Source organism: Sturnira hondurensis, unplaced genomic scaffold, assembly GCF_014824575.4.
Source record: "Sturnira hondurensis isolate 20B ecotype Veracruz unplaced genomic scaffold, ASM1482457v3 Scaffold0006505, whole genome shotgun sequence".
Classification (NCBI taxonomy): Eukaryota; Metazoa; Chordata; class Mammalia; order Chiroptera; family Phyllostomidae; genus Sturnira; species Sturnira hondurensis.
This window is the reverse complement of record NW_028079136.1, coordinates 6,553,399-6,568,195: the sequence shown is the minus strand read 5'-3', so window position 1 is coordinate 6,568,195 and position 14,797 is coordinate 6,553,399. Positions and strand designations below refer to the sequence as shown.

Sequence of the window (14,797 nt, the reverse complement as noted above, 5' to 3'; positions counted from 1 at the left end):
ATCATCCCCATATGCCAAGGTTGTGGGATTGATCGATCCCAGGTCAAGGACATACAAGAATCAACCAATGAATGCATCAATAAGAGGAACAATAGCCCTGGCCCGTTTGCTCACTTGGTTGGAGCGTGGACCCATAAACCAAAAGATTGTGGGTTTGATTCCCAGTCAGGGCACACACCTAGGTTGCATTTTGGAGCCCAGTCAGTGTGTGTACAGGAGGCAAGTTTCTCTCACATTAATATCTTTCTCTCTTTCTCTCCCTACCTTACCTCTCTCCCTCTAAAATCAATAAATACATCCTCGGGTGAGTATTTAATAAAATATAAAAGGAACAACAAACCAATGTTTGTCCCTCTTTCTCTAAGATCAATACATAAATTATTATTTTTTATTTTTAAAAAAGAGATAACTTCACTTATCTATAGGTCAAGGTAAACTTCTGTTTACTGAAGGTCTACCCTTCTTATTATCACCTGCAATGACCTTTTAAAGTACCCAAGGCACCTTACTTCATCCCTACCTCAGGATGTCTTTTTACCCCTATTCTTTTTCTGTCTCTGAAGCTCTTCTGCATGTGGGGTCCCTAACTTTCTCAGGTATGGGGGCTTCCCATACATACGTAGGTATTAAATTTGGCTATTTTCTCTTGCTAGTCTTTCTCATGTCCATTTAATTACTAGACTAACCAGAAGAACCTTGAGGGTAGGGGAAATTTTTTTCCTCCCCCTCAATAGTTTAGCTCTTGTATTAAAGCCATGAATCTATTTTGAGTTAATTTTTATATGTAACATAAGCTAGGGTCCCATTTTACTTATTTTTGTGAGAGGGAAAATTTTTATTGATAACTAGGTTACAGTAAAATAAATAGAGTGATGGTCTGTTGGGGAATAAAAACTCCAAGAGAATCTTAGTCTCTCTCCACCTTGCGTCTAGCTCTTGGCTTCTACCTTCTTACTCGTCTCTTGGGATGACCAGGACTTGGTGGGCATGCCAGGCCTTCTTGAGCCCTTGGGGAGCTCCGTCTTCCTGACCAGTGGTACAGGTATCGTCTTGGACTCACTGTCCTTCATAAGAGCAGCAGCCTTGGCTTTCAGCCCTTCCCCAGCTCCCTGGGCAGTGGCCTCTTTAGAGACCTTGTTCCCAGTCTTGTTTTAAGCTAGGGAAGCAGCACCATTCTCACCCTTGGTGACTGTGGGTTTTGAACTCTGACTCCCAAATTAGGTTTTCTTTGGGGCCTTGGCATCTGCTGGGCTGCTCTTTCTGCCTTGGACTTTGACTTCCCATGGAGCTCACTAGCACCAGGGGGCTTTCTCTGCCTGTTCAGGGCTTTCCTGGCCTTACCCACTCTTGCCTTGCCAATCTTGGTCTGGCTACCTTTTCATGAGGCCTCTTCCTTGGTCTCACCGAGTCTCCTGGGAGCCAGGACATCTTCCTGGACTAAGTTATTTTGGTGGGAGAGGGGCGCGGGAACTCATTTTAAGCTGCCAGTGTTCCCCCTTAGCCTTGAAGTTACTGAGCATGATGAGGAGTCCATATTTCATACTAGGGTCCAAGACCTGCTTTAGGAGGTATTTAAGCCTAATAGCATCTACCATAGGGTACTCTGGCAGGACGTAAACCGCGATGGCCACTACTGAGGTGACTCAACCCTGCTCTCCTGCCTGCACAGCACACCTGGCTGGTGATGCAGTGTTTGTGCATACTATGGTTTGGGCCTGGCTTTTCAGCCCCAGACCACTCAGGCATGGATATGGTGGCAGTTGAAGAGGCTGAGGAGTGTGAGGTGTCTCTGGAAGTCACACTTCAGGTTGCCACTGCAGAGGCGGAGGATGTCATAGACCTCTACTTTCTAAATGTGTTGTTTTCAAAGGTTCATAAACTCCAAACAAGCAGCATCTGGCCTCAGTGTGCGCTGTACCTCTGACTAAGTGGTCTCAGGCCTGGCACTTGCGACAGCCAGCCTCAGGTTCTCATCTTTGCCTCTCCCAGACACATCCAAACTCTGCACAAGTAACAGCCATCTGATGATCACATTGTAGCTCTTATTGGGTGGCACTTGGGCAGGGCACAGGTGCAATTGACCTTGGCCTGAATTTCCCAGGAGGCCAAAGATCAGTGCATCCAGTGGCAAACTTCAGAATATACTGGAGCACCATCCAACCACCTCAAGTGACACACTAAAGGGGTGAGCCTGGCAGGCATCAGAGCCCTGCTGAAGCAAGTCCTGCTCTCCAGGGTTTCCCCCTGCACAGAAGCTCCCCTGCTATACTCATGATCAGTCCTGGTAGCCTATTGGCTGGAAGGGTCAATCCCTCCCACTGATGTACTTACAGAAGTTTCAACTACAACAGAAGGGCGTACACAACCCACACAGATGCACACCTGGAGCTCCCAGCTTTGACCACCAGGGAGCCTCAACCACTAGGTCCTACAGGACACCTACTACCTAAGGCAACCCTACCAAGACTTGGAGACATAGCAGATCTATGTAACACATAAAAATAAACCCAGAGACGCAGATAAAATGGAAGACAAAGAGGCATGTCCCAAATGAAATAATGGGACAAAGCTCCACAAAAAGAACTAAATGAAATAGAGGCAAGCAAGCTACTAGATACAAAGTTCAAACCAATGGTTATAAGGATGTTCAAGGCACTCAGTAAGAATTTCAACAGCACACAAAAGGGCATGGAAAATATAAAAAAGAATGAGTCAGAAATGAAGGATACAATATCTGAAATGAAGAATACAATAGAAGGAATCAACAGCAGATTAGATGAATCAGAGAATCATATCATAGATTTGGAAGACAAGTAGTAGAAAACATCAAATTAGAGCAGTAAAAAGAAAAAGAAATTTTAAATGACAGTAGTTGAACTCTGCAGAAGTCATGGTCAAAAAAATTACAGCATAGGCCACATGTATCCAAGAGGTGCATTCATTACTAGTATGTGCTAAAATGCAAAACAAAAATAAAAAAACACTGCAAATTTGCATTTATTATATTTATATAATAAAATACATGATTTTTTAATTTATTTTCAGTTACAATCTAGAAAGTATTAAAAATATAAAAACATAAAAAATAAAAATGTTTTTTCAAATAATGGAAACATGGCTAAAAAATACAACCAAAAAATGTATTTAACATTAATCAGAATTTTCAATAGTTGACTCTGCAATAAGTGACTCATTTTGGATTCATATCACCTAACACAAAACATGTGACCAAACTGACAGTTTAAAGTTTATGGCTTAACATTAGTCACACACAAAGGTACCTCTAGTCATGACCTTGAACCTATGCACCCAATATGTGTAACAATATTTAAGAAAAGAATTTGTTTGTATCTCTCAGACAACTGCAACCTCTGTAAGGTTATGGGGCCTCTGGGATGACATCAAACAATAACATTCACATTCATATCACACCAGGAGGAGAAGAGAGGGAGCAAGGGATTAAGAAACTATTTGAAGAAATAATGACTGAAAACTTGCTTAACCTGGTGAAGGAAAAAGACACACAAGCCCAGGAAGCACAGAGAGTCCCAAACAAGATGAACCCAAAGAGTCCCACACCAAGACACATCATAATTAAAATGTAAACGTTTAAAGACAAAGAATCTTAAAAGCAGCAAGAGAAAAGCAATTAGTTAACCACAAAGGAGCTCCCATAAGACAGTCAGCTGATTTCTCAACAGAAACATTTCAGGCCAGAAGGTATGAGCAGGAAAAATTCAAAGTGATGAAAAGCAAAGACCTACAACCATATTATGCAGCAAACCTATTATTTAAAATCAAAGAAACGACAAAGAGCTTCCCAGACAAGAAGAATGTGAAGGAGTTTGTTACCTCCAAACCAGTATTACAAGAAATGTTACATGATGTTCTTTAAAAAGAAGGAAAAAAAGATAAAAATATGAATAACAAAATGGCAATAAATACATATTTATCAATGATTACTTTAAATGCAAATAGATTAAATACTCCAATCAAAAGACATATGGTGTCTGGATAGAAAACAAAACAAGACCCTTACATATGCTGTCGACAAGAGACTCACATTAGATTGAAACTCATACCCATAGAAAATAAGGGATGAAAAAAGATATTTTGTGGAAATGGAAACAATGAAAAAAAGCTGGGGTAGCAATAGTTATACCAGACAAAATATACTTTAAAATAAAGGTTATAATAGGAGACAAAGAAGGACCCAGCAATTCCAATTCTGGGTATTTACATGAAGAAACCCAAAACGCTAAATCAAAAGGACATGCACATTTATATGTTCGCTGCAGCATTATTTACAATAGTAAAAACATAGAAGAAACTTAAGTGTCCATCCATAGATGACTTGATAAAGAAGTGGTGCATATATACAACAGAATATGACTCATCCACGAAAGAAAAATGAATCTTACCATCTGCAATGACAAAGTACGTGTGAGTGAAATAAGTCAGATAGAGAAAGACAAATGCCATATGATTTCACTTATTTGTGGAATCTTAAAAAACAAAATAAATGAACAAGCAGAATAGAAACAAACTCATAGATACAGAGAACAAGCTGATGGTTCTTGGATGGGAAGGGGTCCAAGGGATGGGGCATAGGTGATGGGATGAAGAAGGACACAGTGGTGGTTGCAGAACAGTCATGGGGATGTAATGTGCAGCGTAGAGAACATAGTCAATAATAATGTGATAACCACACACGTTGTCGGTATAGATGTGTGGGGGTGGTCACCTCATAAGAGAGAGATACATATAAAATCATTAGTTTGCATACCTGAAACCAATATAATGTTGTATGTCAACTGTAATTAAAACATTAAAAATCATCTATAAAAATAACGTTGTTTAGCATCGGGATTTCGACATATCCCAGGTATCCGTAGAAATGCACCATGTGTTTACACATGCACACACGCACATGTTTAGCACACACTCGAGCCGTACTTTGCTTTTTAGCCAACAGCTACTGGTCTGCTGAAACTGATAATCCCTAACACGGCAGCCTGACTATTGAGGTTGGCTCAAGGTCAGGCTATCCCTTGAGATATCACCAACACCTTTCATCAAAGAGTGAGGACGTAAGCCCACACTTCTTTTAGGGAAGGCTGACAGGAGCAGGAAGGGAGGAAGACTGTGCGACACGATGATGTGTACAGAGTAGATGCCTTTCTCTTATGCTTTAGAAGACAAAAAGGAGGAGATTACTAGTAAGCAAGAATTATCGGCCCACCGCTCCTACAGTTGGCTGTTGTGGAGTAAGTGGTTGATCTATACAGTCATTTTGGGCGTTTCCTGTGGTTAGCCACTGCTCTTCAGAAAGGTGGTAAGAGAGGGCGACTTGACCAAACTTCCTCGTGCAGGGCTGGGGCCTCTTCAAATGGCCTCTGCCAGCCAATAACAAAGGAGACCACAGAGCTGCGGCAGAAACTTCCCTGACCCATCACCACATTTTCATTCACTCAGCTGCCTGAGTGAGAAACTCAATGATTGTTGGTTTACACCTGCCTCTCTCTTAGCCCCACATTCATTACTCAGCCCTATTGATCCTACTCCCCAAATACATGCGCTTGTCTCCCCCATTACTGCCACCCCACTAGCCACAGTCACTGCCACCTCCCACTTCCACTCGTACAATAGCTTCTTAACCGATTTCCCTGCTTCACTGGTTGTTCCAGGCTTTTCTTATGGGTAAAACTTAAGGACAATAAGTGAGTTAGTAACACTTTGTTCAAACACTGTTTCTACCCTGGGTGTATGTTTGGGGTGTAGGAAGGTGGCTACTACAGCTGTCCACTAGAGATGGCTACTAGAAAGTGTCCAGTAGGTGCTTTCACATGTGTGACTATATGACTAGTTGAACCTGACACTCACGTGAAGGATCCCTGACATTAGCAGCTATAGTATGAATTGGTGCTTTGCAAGAGTGCAAGGCTTTTACTTAGATTGCATATTCATTTAGTAAGCAGGATTGGCTACATAGTTTGTGGGGCCCAGTACAAAATGAAAATGTAGGATATTCTGTTCAAAATTTATTAAAATTTCAAAACAGTGACGAGCAGCCCTGCTGGTGTGGCTCAGTGGATTGAGTGCCTGCCTGAGGAACCGAAAGGTCACTGGTTTGATTCCTGGTCAGGGCACATGCCTAGGGAGCTGGCCAGGTCCCTAGTTGCGACTGTGCAAGAGGCAGCCAGTTGGTATTTCTCTCACACATCGATGTTTCTCTCCCTCTTTTTCTCTCTCTCTAAGAATAAATGAATAAAATCTAAAAAAAAAAAAAAAAAAACAGTGACAAGCAGAGCATTATCAAGGGTGAGGCCCTGTGCAACTGAATAGGGAGGGTGCACGTCTGCGGTGCAAACTTGCTCTTTTGGTGAAACTCTGTGTGTTTACAGGTAGATTCATACAGATTATGAGGGGACCAAGCCTTCTCCAGTCTCCACAGGGCACCACAACTGCTTCCCTTCTTCCTCCTCGCTAATCCATCCACCACGTGCAACCACCGTCCACAACCAAAATGATCTTTTAACAAACAAATATCAGGTCATGTCTCTCCCCTCTTCAGGCCTGTCAAAAGGTTCCCACTTCATTATAAATAAAGTGCAAAACGTCACTACGTACAACCCAAAAGGCCCTATTTACTCTGATCTTGATGACCTATTTAATTTCATTTCATGTCACTCTTCATCACTTGATACATTCCAACTACAATGGACTCTTTTCATTTTCTCTAATGTACTAAGTTCTTTCTCATCTCTAAGCCTTTGTACATGCTGTTTCTTCCATTTAAAATATTAGATCCTCCTAGTCTTGCTTATCTTTCAGAAATCTTTCCACAGTTTATAACCAAATATTTATTCCTGTGGAAACTTATTTATGAATGGCTATATCACCATGCTATAAGCTTGTAGAGGGCAAGAATGATATTTACACTGATGATTACTGTGTGCCCCATACTTAGCACAAAGCTCATCATGAAATACATGTTCAGTAAATATTTGTTGAAGGAATGAATAAACTTTCAAGTTATGCAGGCCCATATTTGAGAACTGCTTCATTTCAATGGTTCTAATCTGATAGTACAGGATCCCCATCTGGAGGTAGGTAGCCATTCTCATAGGGCATGGATGACCCCAAATGATCCAATCATCTCTTTTACAATCCATTTATGAATGAATGCCATTCATTGTTCCATCAATAGTAAATTTACCTTGGTCATTTCATGTTGTTCTGCTATAGCTATTAGTATAACAAGTTCCTATATGTTAACCATCTTCTTTGTGTTTAACATACAGCGACTTACATTCTTTAGCCTTTGGACAGGTTTGCCTTCTGGCTTTATCACATGTCTGTCCATCTGTTTTGTGCAGAAGCACAAAAATGAAGCAGTAAAAGCACTACCTTTTCTTAGGCTGATGCCCTGGAAAATAGTATGCCCTAAAGAGAGGTACTAACTGCCCTCTCCCTGCACCATTCCAAGTGATGCTGTAGAAACAGTGTTTTTCATTCTGTGTCAGCCTTCTTAACTTGGTCAAACCCCTGGAACTGTATGCCTATTTTATACTTAAATTGCCATATGTATATGTGTATTTTTCTGGAAAAGACCTATATTTTATTAGCTCTTTGGAGAAGTCAAAGATGCCCCTTTCCCCCCAAAAAAGTGCCCTGAGACTTGTATCCTTCTTTACTTTTCCCTGTGAGTGAGCAAACCCACAAAGTCGATTGTGTCCTTTCTCTTTGTGTTATGACACCAGGATGCTTCTTAAACCTTGTTTTCAAATGAACTTTGTACAAAGCTCCCGGGTTAGCAGAAGCATTCTGAACTATATGAATAATAAATACATTATAAATTTTTCTGTTTGAACAAGAAGCATCTGAAATAATTACACAATACACTTAGCTACTCACTTGTAGTTATTATTTTTTGTTCACTTTTTTTAAATTGGTGAGTTTTATTTTGTTTAGATTTTTTTAAGATTTTATTTATTTATCTATAGAGGGGAAGGGAAGGAGAGAAGGAGAGAAATATCAGTGTATGGTTGCCTCTCGTGAGTACCCTGCTGGGAACTGGCCTGCAACCCAGACATGTGCCCTGACTGGGAATCGAACAGTGCTTCTTTGGTTTGCAGGCCCGTGCTCAATCCACTGAGCTACACCAGCCAGGGCTAGTTATTCCTATTAATACCATTAACATTATTTATTATTTCTCATTAGTTTTCTGTATGACCTGAGTGTGGTCATATTGGCTTTAGGTACTGTGTCCAGTATTAGCTGGGAAGCCACGACCACACATTTTTTTAAAACTCCAAATTTTACTAAGAATAAGGATTGGCTTTGGGGCCTAAAACTAATTCAGTTGGAATGTGAAGCAAAAATTAAGACACCATTATACAACAAGGCTTTAGCATATTTCTATGTCTGTACATATAATATTGGGATACACACATTTATTAAAGTGCTTTGGGGTTTATTTACAGTCCGGCCGTTTAAAAATTCTTGGGCACAAAATATGAGAGTCTTTATTAGCCAGAATTTCTCTCTCTCTCTCTCTTGCTCTCGCTCTTTCTCTCTCTCCTTTTGCCACTGAGATTTTAAAGATGTTTCTTCCTTCACTTCCTTCCTTCATTGTACTCAGCGTGAACCTATAATCGATGTAACTTGGATGGAAGAAACTCCATGTTAACAAACCAGCAGAGGCAGTACTCCCGCTGTGGTATTTCCTTCTAGATCTGATCATTTAATTGAGAAAGCATTCTAGTGATCTTTTTTCTCCAACGACGATTAAGTAAGCGAACCCGCGTTCACACCACCGCCCCACCCCCCTCAATCCAGAACTATAAAGAAAGATTTGGCAGGGTTCTCAAGCGTTAGATCTCTAGATGCCAGGGCTACACCGTGCACCTGGGCTGATAAGGAGCGTGCCAAGGCTCTCAGGTGGGATTTCTTGGCACCGCGAACACCCTGCTGGCGTGGACACTGGAGTCGGGCGGAGCAGGGCCGAGTCTCCGCTCTGGGGTTTGCTTTGCTCGTCGAAGCCGCCCAAACCTCTGAGCGAAGTTTGCACCTAGAGTTTTGCGATCCCGCAGCTGAAGCTAGAGCTATTTTCCCCTTCATGGGACCAGGGGCTTTCCTAAAGGACACAGGAGAAGAGGCGACAGGGCACTGCAGCAGAGTCCTCTGCAGACCGAACTCCCCAGGGCTGGTGGGAAGTGGGAGTGAGTGCTGACCCCCGGACCGTCCCTGGCTAGGGGCGGGCGCCCAGCTGTCCTTGACTTCCCCAGGAGTCCGAGGCACGCGGGGAAATGAAAGTAAAACCTGTTTTGGCGCAGACCCAGCTGGAAGCTGGCGACTAATAGGTTGTAGGCAAATTTTGTTGCCCGTCCTGTACAGGTTTTGTGCGAAGAGCTTGACTCTCAGGGGACGAACTGAAAGGAAGAGATGGGAAATGGGAGACAGGCGAGAAAACCAAAACAGGGTGGGGAAGGTCCTCGAAACATGGCAGACGCGCAGTAATACGTGCAGTCTGTGGCGTGGACAGACTAGCGGCCGGACCGCCTGACCCAGTTTGCTGACTGCCCCGGGGCCAGCCCGGAGACCCGAACGCAGCCAGCACCCGGTGCTGCGCCGCTCTGACCCTCGGGCTCTCTCTGACCCTCGCGACTGCCCCTGAGCCAGAAGCAGGAACCTGTCCCCTGCTCTCAGCTGGAACTCAGGTCAGGTCAGGTTACTCGGGGAAGACTCCTCAGAATACATCATTTGCACACGCCCTTGCCTTCCCCAGGTGCAATGTCCACGGTTCGGTCCCGAGAGTGAAAAGGCGGCTGAGCCAGCAGTTGGCAGCCCAGGCAAGGCAAGGTCCGCGCGTCTCAGGGCCCAGCCGTCTTTTCACTGTGTGGCAGAACCAGTATGGCCAACCAGGTGGGAAGCTAAGAGATCTGCTGGGGGCATGTTATAGATTGGGAGACTAGAGGAGGGAGGTAAACTTGCCCACATTCACACAGCGAATTGCAATCCAGTGAGTCCTAGTGGTCTCGCCCCCTCGGCCTCCCAGTCTAGTCACTGGGCTGCAGAACTTGGGTCTGGGGTAGTAGGAATCAGGACACCAGAGGCCCGTGTTAAAAAAGTAGGGAGCTTTTTAGGTCTGAGTTCCCTTCCCAGTTTGGTCCCCAAAAGACAAGTAAGAAAGTGGAGTCAAGAAGCAGTGATGGAAGAGTACAAAGGGGTGACAAACGTGTTTGGGGGTGATTCATCATGAACACGCATTAATACTTGGGCGGGGGCTCGCACTCTTCTCCACCTTTGACGAGGTGGTGACCCTAGCTTAGAAAAATCCACGCCGCGCCCCAGTCTGCCGTGCTTGCTTGCGGGGGGGCCGAGTTAGGGCTCTCCTGCTTACTACCTTTGGTGTGACTTTGGGTAAATACATTCTCTCTCTGAATTTCAATTTTCCACTTAGCAAAATGACAAAAGTAATGTTACCTTCCTTCTTAACTCAAGGGCAGGTGCGAGGATCAAAGGAGATCAGGATGTGGCTGTGCTTTGTAAATGGTAAAGCCATTAACATAGGTGAAGCATTAGTGTGCTCCCTGGCAGTGAGTCCTCACGTTCAGAATGGCTGAATGAAGGCTCCGAGGTGCAAACTCAGGTTGTAACCTTATAAGGCATGATTGGACTACGAGGGGGAAAAAAAAACCAAAACGGTTATCTTTCTTCCTAATTTTGGTTATTCCTGTATTTCCAAATGGGCATGCAGATTCTGAAATTTAGAATACCCCCTCCTCCAAATCCCAATGCTCAGATTAGCCTTTCTGAGCCTTGCCCTCATTGCGAAATCTTACTAGCCCATTCCAAAACCCCGGAGTCTCCGCCGGTCTCGAGGGTGGGAGTAGAGGGGTGGGGAGGGGGTGTTGGCGAACCCCGCTCCTCCGGGCTGCGTTTTATGCCCTCTCCGGAGGGAGTCAGGGGTCGCAGCCAGCTCAGGCTCGGAGCCGGCAGAGGGCGCGGTCCACTCGAGGCTGCAGCTCCCGAGGGCCGGAGCTTGGCCCATCCGCATGGTGCCCCCTCTTAGCTCCTGACTTTCCTGCCAGGAGGCTTCGCACTCTAGGCTGCATAGATACTGGGTAAGGACCCCAAGAGGTTGTACCGGCCCTACTTTGGCCAGACTTACAGTGTGAACTCTGTGCCCAGAGACAAGACTGTGGAAGTTCCAGTACCAGCCTCCCGGGTCTCGTCCCTAAGCCCTCTGGGCATAAGGGACACCCCCACCCCTAAACTCCAAAACCAACACCGACAGACCAGCAACGAGCACGCCCGTGTGCAAGAGAGCGCATGCCGGAGGGAAGAAAGGGAGGGGGAGGGCAGCCCAGGCCCCGCCCCCTGCAGCTCTCGCTCCCCTATAAAGCAGGGGAATCGGAGCCAGTCGCTCAGTGGTTTCTGAGTGACGCTAGGCGAGCTGCTGGATCCTCACCACCTCTGATTTCTCACCGCAGCTCGGACGGTGGGGTTTTGCCTCTGCCAGAGTGCCGTCTGGAACTTTCTTCCCCCAGATCTTGACAGATCACCCACCTCAACAGGTAGGTGCTGTGGGTGGGGCGTGTAAAGAGGGGAACCCTGCCCAGGCAGGGGACTGGGAACGCTGGGTGAGGGGTCATTTAAGGAGTGCGTCCCGTAGCCGGGGCCCAGCTCGTATACACAACTGGAATTCCAGTGCCCTCTGCTCTGTCAACCAAATTCTGAAAAGTTGAGCAGGGCATCTGGCAATAAGCAGCGGCCTTCCTTGCGGGTCCGGGTGAAAATGCCGCAGGCGCCTCTCTGCGCCCCGGGGAGATAAGCGTCTGGGCCGGGCAGACCAGTGCTGAGCCTGCCCGCGCCGGGGGCCCCCTCCAGCTCTCCATGCCCTGCCAGGGCGGTGCTGCAGGTCCCAGAGCTCACGCTCCTTTCTCTCTTTCCCAAGGGTTTGCACATCATCGCCAGGATGAAGCTGGCTCCCGTCGCCCTCCTGTACTTAGGCTCGCTCGCCTTCCTAGGCGCAGACACTGCACGGCTCGACGTGGCGTCAGAGTTCCGAAAGAAGTGAGTCGCGGGCAGAGCTTTCCAGTCCTTACACCTGGAAGACGGGGACAGTGGAGAGTGGTCCTGAGGGCTTAGAAATGAACGCGAGCAGCGACGGGCCGGCCTCTCTCCTGTATCCATGCGAACCGAATATGTTTGTGTTTTCCAGATGGAATAAATGGGCGCTGAGTCGTGGGAAGAGGGAACTTAAGGTGTCCAGCAGCTACCCCACCGGGCTCGCCAACGTGCAGGCCGGGCCTGCCCAGACAATCATTCAGCCCCAGGACGTGAAGGGGGCCTCACGCAGCACCCAGGCCAGGTAACTATGTTCCACACCTCCATCGTGGGTTGGGGAGCGAGCTGTCCCCCACTGCCATGGCCCAGGGGGTCGTCGGGGCTGTGTGGCAGTTCAGAAAGCAGTAGAGGTTTCCAGCCCCCTTTGGTCCTAGAATGCTCGCGTACCTGGTGGCTGGGGCCCAATTCCTGCTTGATGAGGCTCTCACGATGCCTTCCTTTCCCTCTCCAGCAGTCCGGACGCCGCCAGAATCCGAGTAAAGCGCTACCGACAGAGTATGAACAAATTCCAGGGTTTGCGGAGCTCCGGCTGTCGCTTCGGGACGTGCACAGTGCAGAAGCTGGCGCATCAGATCTACCAGTTCACAGACAAGGACAAGGACGGCGTCGCCCCCCAGAACAAGATCAGCCCTCAGGGCTACGGCCGCCGGCGCCGGCGCTCCCTGCCTGAGGCCGGCCGAGGCCGGACTTTGTCGTACCCGGAGCCACAGGCACGCCTGGCTCCAGTCTCCCGTTCGAATCAAGTGCTCGCCTCCTTCTTTAAGATTTAGGCCCCTGTGGCAGCAGCGATCAATCGCATTTGCATCCGGATGGCGCCTCCAGGGGCGGAGGGTTTCCCGCAGCCGAGCCTTTCTCAGCCTTTGGGGACCGGACTGAATCGGCCGCGCAGGAGTTCGGGAGGCACCGTTCGGCAAGCTATGGCCTTGCACGGGTCCCTCCTCCTCAGAGGCAGCGTTCCTTTCGCCCTAACAGGGCCCGGGTGTACTGGGGGAGGAGGGGAGGTGCGCAGAGGAATCCCGGGGAATGTCTGCAGGACTCACGGAGAGGAGAAGCTGAGAACTAAGTGCTGAGACCCGCCCCCCCCCCACACCGGGGCAAGGGTCTGAGCCACTGCCATGCCTTCCCCCAAACTGATTTCTCACGGGGTACCACCCCACGGGGGTGCAAGCCCCCATTATTACTTGAACCTTCCAAAACCAAGAGAGGAAAAGTGCAATGCGTGTAGTCTATACAGAGGTAACTATCAATATTTAAGTTTCTTGCTGTCAAGATTTTTTTTGTAACTTCAAATATAGAGATATTTTTGTACGTTATATATTGTATTAAGGGCATTTTAAAGCAATGGTATTATTCCCCTGAGTATTTTAATTTGTGAATGTCTCAGCGAGGTGTAACATTGCTGCGTGGAATGTGTGAAAGTTTGTGTGTATGAAAGAGACTTATTACCTCTTGTGGAAGAAGGAAACGCCGTGTCTCTGTATAATCTATTTACCTAAAATGAGTGATATGCGAAATAGCAAACCAATAAACTGCCTCGATGCTGATTCATTCTCGGGTCACGAGTCTTGGGAGGGAGGGTGCCCCTGGTCCTGGACGGCCCGGGGGCCTTCGGGTCACGCTGACTGGACTGGGGAGGTGGGACAGCTGTGCGGGTGGGGTGCTGGCTGGCCTCTCTCCGCGCCTGCCGAGTTGTCCGGGGTAACGCTCTCCCTGCAGGGAGCGCGGAGCTTCGCAGAAACGGCTCAAGGCTTCTCGGAGACGCCGGAGGTATAGCTTCTGATGGTGGCTGGGCCGGGTGGAATAGGGTGAACCAGTCCGGGGAGAACCTGGATTCTCCTGTTTGCGCAAAAGTCCCAGATTTCATGCAGTTGTGCACGAAACCCTACACTAAAGTGCGCCTCGGAGTGCCATTTTGGGGTGGTCTCTGGAGCCTTTTAAGTGAGGAGTTACCCCAGGCTGCCTTGGTGTTAAAGTTAGAAGCTACTACAGCAAAAATACTCGGACTTCTCCTGGAAACCCGCAAAGGGGCAGGAAATCTCCGTCTTGTCCCTGCCGGTGCCCCAGCTTGCGCGCGGGCTCATAAGCGAGGCTGCGGCGCCCCCCGCCGGCCGCCTCGGACGAGAGCGAGAGCCTTTCCGCAGTACGTGCGGGTAGTAAGCTCTCCTACGTGGGAGTCAGCACACAACCTTAATGAAAGAGGAAAGGAAAAAAACAAAAAAACAGTTTGCAGATGCCAACCAGGGACGGCCCCTCAGCCCTGCACCGGAGCTCACGGTTCTGGGACCATGACTCAGCGCCCACACGCTGCGCAGTGTGCAGCTGCTGGCCGGAGGCACGCGGGACGGACGTGCCGCTGGAACCGTGCGCGGCTGACAGCCTCAGACCTTCATTGTTCCGCCTCCCCTTCCTGCTCTCCTCTTCCTTCCTCCTTCTCAAGCCTTTTTCGTTATTTTTTTCCTCCACTTCTTTCCATCCTTCCTTCCTCCTCCTTGCTTTCTTTATGCTTTATCATCTTAGAAGGTTGCCCCCGGTTCTGGTGGTAGAAGCTGGGCCCTAAGTCTCAGTGAGTGACTAGAAGGGCAGAGAACATGAGAACTGGACAGAAGGGGAAGAAAAAGACAGGCGCTCCTGATTTTGATTTTCCTGCTCCATTTGTCTCAAC

At 47.4% G+C, this 14,797-nt stretch overlaps 1 protein-coding gene across 2 annotated transcripts; it reads left to right on the top strand.

The window, feature by feature from the left end:
• The first annotated feature begins 11,439 nt into the window (after positions 1-11,439).
• Positions 11,440-13,683, top strand: ADM (adrenomedullin). 2 transcript variants are annotated; one of them, XM_037050084.1, is made up of 4 exons: positions 11,440-11,582; positions 11,963-12,081; positions 12,230-12,379; positions 12,590-13,683. In XM_037050084.1, exons 2-4 carry the CDS (start codon positions 11,984-11,986, stop codon positions 12,903-12,905), a joined length of 564 nt encoding a protein of 187 aa, XP_036905979.1. In that variant the 5' UTR covers positions 11,440-11,582; positions 11,963-11,983; the 3' UTR covers positions 12,906-13,683. The 2 variants fall into 2 exon arrangements, with proteins under 2 accessions (XP_036905979.1, XP_036905978.1); XM_037050083.1 differs by having other exon boundaries at positions 12,587-13,683.
• The last annotated feature ends 1,114 nt before the right edge of the window (positions 13,684-14,797 follow it).